A 6,000-nucleotide genomic window follows, 5' to 3' on the forward strand; every position below is an offset into this window, starting at 1 on the left:
TGCCTGGGATTCTCCCCCTCTCTCTGTCTCTCAAAAGTAAATAATAGTCTTATAAAAAATTTACAGTTTGATTTTTTGTCTTTAACTAGAATATTTTGTAATTTTTTTTAATTTTATGTTTTTTAATAGGAGTTTGGTTGACCCATGTTACATTATAAAAAGCATAGATGTTTATTCCTTCCCTCCCCAAAACTTACTGAAAAGTGATAAAGATGTATAAAAGGCAACAAAACCCACGGTAGGAGAGAGAATAGGATACCACCAGTGAATAAGAAATTGTTCAGGAAGATAGATAGTAAATGGACTCATACTGACCAAAACCAAAGTAAAACAAATTATATTTGAAAATATGAACAAGAGGGTGAATGAGAGATGCCATTCCTATAAAAGGAGGGCTGAGAGGTTTTAGGCTTGAAATAAGTGGGCCCAAATGTCATGGGCAGCGGGACAGTAACATGGAAATCAGTCCTCCTTCCCCAAATAACAAGTTAGCAACAGTCACGTTTGCCCCTGGGATAAAGCCAAAAGTTAAAATGAAAGATTAGGACCTCTACTGTGAATATTGGTGTTAGAGAATATAGCGCCAATTTAGGCTTAATAGGACTACAGTTCACACTAGGAAATAAAGTTAAGGCAGCTATGCTCAGCAGAGAATTTGCTAGTCTGGAAGAAACGGGAAAGAGGAGGATTCCCAGCCTGTCCACCTGTTACCTGCTCACACACCTTCAACTGAAACCTTCCAGTCTACGTGCCCTGGCACATGACACCAATATTCTATCAATCATCCCGTTTAGAGAAAATAATATCTATTACCTACATGAATCAAAATATAAATGAAAAACCGGTGTCCACCAGATATCTGAGAAAAAACAGAAGGCAAAAGTACTGAAAATTAACAGAACCATGACCTATAACAGATAATTCAAGAAACAGAAGATACTTTTTTTATTTTGATGACTGTTTTTATAGATTCAAGAACTTTTATATCCATAAAATAAAAAAGGCTGCTATTAAAAAGAGCAATTACTGGGGCGCCTGGGTGGCGCAGTCGGTTGAGCGTCCGACTTCAGCCAGGTCACGATCTCGCGGTCCGTGAGTTCGAGCCCCGCGTCGGGCTCTGGGCTGATGGCTCAGAGCCTGGAGCCTGTTTCCGATTCTGTGTCTCCCTCTCTCTCTGCCCCTCCCCCGTTCATGCTCTGTCTCTCTCTGTCCCAAAAATAAATAAACGTTGAAAAAAAAATTAAAAAAAAAAAAAAAAAAAAAAAGAGCAATTACAGGGAAAAAAAAGGTTGTCAAAATTTACAATTCAATAGAAGAAATGACTAACAATGCACAGGACTTAAATCTGAATTAGTAATCTGGAAGATAAATTTGAGTAAAATCGCTAAGAACATCGTACAAAAAGATGAATGTAAAATGAGGGAAAAAGAGAAGAGATTCAATCCAGAAGGTCCAACAACTATCACAGGAGTTCCAGAGAAAAAGGGACAAGACAAAAATGGGGCGGGGAGGGAATATAAGAGAATTTCTTTGTGCCAAAAGGAAACATGACATGCCAAACAGGAATTTTTTTTTTAAAACCACTCCTTTTTTCAATGAGGGACAGCCTCATAAAACTCGTTCATTACTATGTGCCTAATATAATACCTAGGACACCGTGTTTACTGAAGAATGAATTAAGAGAAGAAAAAAAAAACAGAAAAAACGTAGGAGGCAGTGTGAGATACGAAAAACCCTAAATTTATCGAGTTGGCAAAACAAGAAAAAGAGGTAGATAAAGATATCTACATTTGAAATAAGAGGTGGAAGGGAGGGATGACAACTTACACTTTTCATTTTACACCATTTCTACTGTTCACTTCTTTAAGCTTTATGCATGTATTAATTTTAATAATATTTTAAGTACTAATCCGAAAAAAAGTGACACGGGACACCACCACATCCAAACTCTCGGAGAACAATAACGTTGGTGACTTAGGCAGGATGGCAAGTTTCAATATCAGACACCAAAAAATATCACTACCACTAGTTTTCCTCAAAAGGCAGATAAAACATTTTGGAGCTTTTTTGAAAACGTAAATACAACTATAAAAACCCTGGACCCAAGTAAAGCCTATGGAATCCGCAGCACTGGACGCTGGTTCCCACCCATACGCAAGGGCTCAGGAGAAGCCAGCAGCACTAGGAGGGGGAATACCTGCACGCCGGAATGCTGCAACAGCCCGAGGACTTGACAGTCACAGAGGCCAAGGCCACAGAGAGAGACACCGTGGCTAAAGTCTTTCCCAGAATGCGTTCGGCCATCAGCGCCCCGCGGGCGGCTTCGCGGAGCGAGGTCACGCTTAGGTAGGGCCACAACCTCCGTCCGTCCACAGCCCCTAGTATTAGCGGGCACTAGGACCGGGCCGCTCTCCCGTTCCAGGAAAGGACTATCTATGTTCTTCTCAAAAATACACAAAACCAGGAGCCCTCCCCAAATAATCCCCCACTTCCAACAGTGAGACGCAAGGAACCAAACCAGCAGAGCGCTTGGTCACTCCCAGCGCCTGCCGCTGCGTAGCAGCGACGCGGACCCCAGTGACGCCCCAAGTGCGTAACAGCACTTTACGACCCTGCCGTAAAGCAACTACAGTGCCGACCTCGCAGCGCTCGCGATCTTTGACGTCTCAGTGTGCGCAGGCGCACTTGGGGCTGGGCGGAGGGAAAATGTACCCGGAAGACTCAAGAAAAAGGAGAAAACAAAAGAAGATGGGGAGCTGGAACGGGGGCGGGAGAGGAATGCAGAAAGTAAAAAAAGGAATTGAACGTTGTTTACCTGTTTTTGTTTTTTTTAATCGGCTGGAAGGAGTTACAAACAGCTCTTGTAGTGAACCATCGGGGACCTAGTATCTGAATAATAAGTGGTTGCCCGAAAAGGAGGTAGTTAAGAGATTCGCACTCCACCTAAGGCTTTCTCTTCCTTTTTCACCAAGTTGTTGACTGCAAATGCTAAGTTTGACAAGGCTTTGCCGGATGTGACCGTAGCAAACCTGTGGAAGAGTAAACCAGCTGTGAGCCAAGAACGCAGCTTGGAGCAGGAATACAAGGCAACACCCCGCACAAACAAGGGGCAACAATTAAACTGCCAGGCTGAAAATTGGTAATTCAGATTGTCTAAAACAGTTTGTAATCTGGCTTTCATCTTTAATATTCATTATTTTATTAATGTGGCAAATAGTCAACTTTTAAGTACATAACACACAATCTCAATGGTGTGGTATAGACACACATTGTAAAGTTTTGTCTCAAAAACCAGATTAATCAAACTTTTACAAGTATTCTGATGACTACAGAATGCAGAACTCTTGGCATATAACAGCTCCATCACAACCTCTACACTAAGAGACTCAGCGAAACCAGTATGGCTTCTAGCAGTTTAAGGCTTTGTCCCCAGGTTAATCCGAGACCCCCTTAAGATGCCTGCATGGAAAAGCTAAGGAGAATTGACTGTTCCAGGAAAAAAACCTTGCAATAGGCAAATAGTAACCTAGACCCCTCTCTTAGAGCAGTTTTTTTAGACTTGGAGTTAGGAATATTTTTCCTGACCTTTGTGATGTATAAATCTACCAGCCAGAACTGTTCCTCAAGGACCTGAGAAATCTTCACTTTGAAATGCAGTCATTCAGGAAGATAACTCTGTGTTAGTTCCCAGTGCCTGTGAAAGGATAAGGGCCTAACTTTAGTGGGCATCTTTCTTCAACTTGCACTGCTGCCTTTTATGGTAAAGATAGAAGTTTCTTTCATCTCAGGTGGCCTACTCACATGAATCATCAACTCAGCCCCTTAACACCCCTCAGTGTCTTTCCCTTAGCACCCTCCAGCCTTCTATTTCAGGGAAATTGAGTTCATTCATGCAATAGTATTACTGAATAAAATGTGTCCTTATTGCTTTAACTAGTATCTAGGTTTGTTTATTTTTTGGCAGTTCTTCTAGTACTATTATTAAAGTGTGTTTGCTTTTTTAAAAATAAATATCTGGACATGTCTTCCTCTGGTCGGATAAATTTTGCCCTTCTTGTCATTGACAGCCATTAAACTCTGCTTAAACTGGAAATGTAATTAGTCAGGCTCTGTTTAAAAGATTCAGCCCCTCTGAAATGTCATTAAGAAGAAGAGAAGGCAGTGCGCTGCAAAACCTCTGACCAGGAACAAGAGACAGGAAGGAATTCTCATAGAAAGTTCTTCAAGCTCTGGTTTTCTAACTCCACATTCCTTTTTTTTTTTAAGGGAGAGGCAGGGAGACAGGAGAGAGAGAATCCCAAGCAGGCTCCACACTACCAGCACAGAGCCCGATGCAGGGCTTGATCTCACAAAACTTGAGATCATGACCTCAGCTGAAATCAAGAGTCAGTTGTTTGACTGAGCCCCCCAGGCACCCCTCTACCTCTACATTCCTTAAGGAGAGATTGGAGCAGACTTAGCTTAAAGAACTATACAACTATGCAAGCAAAACCAACTTCTTGGTACTAGGACTGTACCATAATTAGCTCAGATAGTGGGTCTCCAGGGTTCCTTCCTGCAGGGACATGTACTAGAGTCTGCTAGAGTAGTGAGCATGCCCTGTAGTCCACTCTTGGGTAGAACCCAAATGTCATCTCGAATATTTACTGTTTTATATTACCATCCATTTATCCACATCCCAAATTAAATGGGTATCATTAGAACTTAAGTAGAGAGAAGTGAAGGTTTTGTTGTTTTTTTTTTAATGTAGTAACCACATACCAACTCTAAGGGCTTCTTACAATAGTTAGGCAAAAGATCCTCAATAAAGAATGTTTTAAAATATATATTTTGAGAGAGAGAGGGAGAGAGAGAATCCCAAACAGACTCCACACTCAGCATGGAGCCCGACACAGGGCTTGATCTCACAACTGTGAGATCACTACCTGAGCCAAAATCAAGAGTCAGAAGCTTTACCAACTAAGCTACCTAATGAATGTTTTCAAATAGGAAAGCAGTGTATGTAATTACTGATATCAATTTTACATATGCTAAAAATAAGAGTGATTATTAATTCCAACTGTTGGGGCGCCTGGGGGGCTCAGTCAGTTAAGTGTCTGACTCTTGATCTTGGCTCAGGTGATAATCTTATAGTTTGAGCCCCTCTTTGGGTTCCATGCTGACAGCATGGAATCTGCTTAGGATTCTCTCTCCCTCTCTCTCTGCCCCTCACTCACATTCTCTCTCTCTCTCTCTCAAATAAGCTTAAAACTTAAAAAAAAAATAATCCCAACTGTTTCCCCCTTTTTCTATCCATTTCTTTATATAACAAATATTTATGGATTAATTACTGTTTACCAAGCACTGCCCTGGGTGGCAGGAATAAAGTTGGGAACAAGATGAACAAGGTCCTGCTCTCATGAAACTTACTTTCTAGGGGAGATAAATCAACTATAAATAACTAAGCCAACTAGGAATTGCATATTATGAAGGAAGTAGACAACTTACTGTGTAAAATAATAATTGAGGCTGGAGTAACTATATTACAGGAGAAGTGTGTCAGCAAAGACTTTTCTGAGGAGGTCACATTTGAGAGACACCTAAGGACATGAAGCTGCCAGTCACTGGAAAAGCTGGGTAGAGAGCATTCCAGGCAGAGAGGACTGCAAGTGCGACATCTCTAAGGTAGGAAAGGGCTTGGCCATAATCAAGGAACAGAAAGGTCAATGTGCTAAAGCATCGTAGTAAACTGGGGAAAGTGTGATCTGCAGTGAAGCCAGAGAGGTGGGCCAGTATGCTGGACATAGCTCTCTGCTTCCCAGTACCCATTTATTCATTCTCCCTTCTTCCATGTCATATGTAGAAATGTGTCCGGTTAAAAGCTCACCTCCCTGTGCTCCCTGCAGCTAAAGGGGCCACAGGACCCTTCCTGGCCAATGAGATGAATGTGGTAGCCTACTGTGTGGGTTTTCTAGGAAGGCCATTATTTTCCTGGGCAAAAGAGACTGGCTGATTTAGCAG

The 6,000-nt window shown here is 41.8% G+C and overlaps 1 protein-coding gene and 1 long non-coding RNA gene across 11 annotated transcripts in view; both read right to left on the bottom strand.

Annotated features, from left to right (window-relative positions):
* The window catches only part of NUDT9 (nudix hydrolase 9), a 103,263-nt gene extending 100,656 nt beyond the window's left edge, over nucleotides 1-2,607 (bottom strand). For 5 of the 10 annotated variants that reach the window (XR_006711312.1, XR_006711304.1, XR_006711307.1 and 2 more), the window contains exon 1: nucleotides 2,198-2,607. Coding sequence is in view for 5 of the 10 variants with exons in the window: in XM_045473376.1 (XP_045329332.1) it covers nucleotides 2,198-2,304 (107 nt within the window). In the remaining 5 variants the exon portion in view is untranslated. The remainder of the gene's footprint in view (nucleotides 1-2,197) is intronic. The other 5 variants (XM_045473376.1, XM_045473386.1, XM_045473380.1 and 2 more) reach the window with 2 other exon arrangements.
* On the bottom strand, nucleotides 949-2,191 carry LOC123595722. The gene is made up of 2 exons (XR_006711329.1): nucleotides 1,276-2,191; nucleotides 949-1,026 (listed from the first exon to the last, which is right to left on the bottom strand). It is a non-coding gene; the product is annotated as an uncharacterized LOC123595722 (long non-coding RNA).
* Nucleotides 2,608-6,000: the final 3,393 nt, after the last annotated feature.

This window comes from Leopardus geoffroyi, chromosome B1 (assembly GCF_018350155.1).
Source record: "Leopardus geoffroyi isolate Oge1 chromosome B1, O.geoffroyi_Oge1_pat1.0, whole genome shotgun sequence".
Lineage (NCBI taxonomy): Eukaryota > Metazoa > Chordata > Mammalia > Carnivora > Felidae > Leopardus > Leopardus geoffroyi.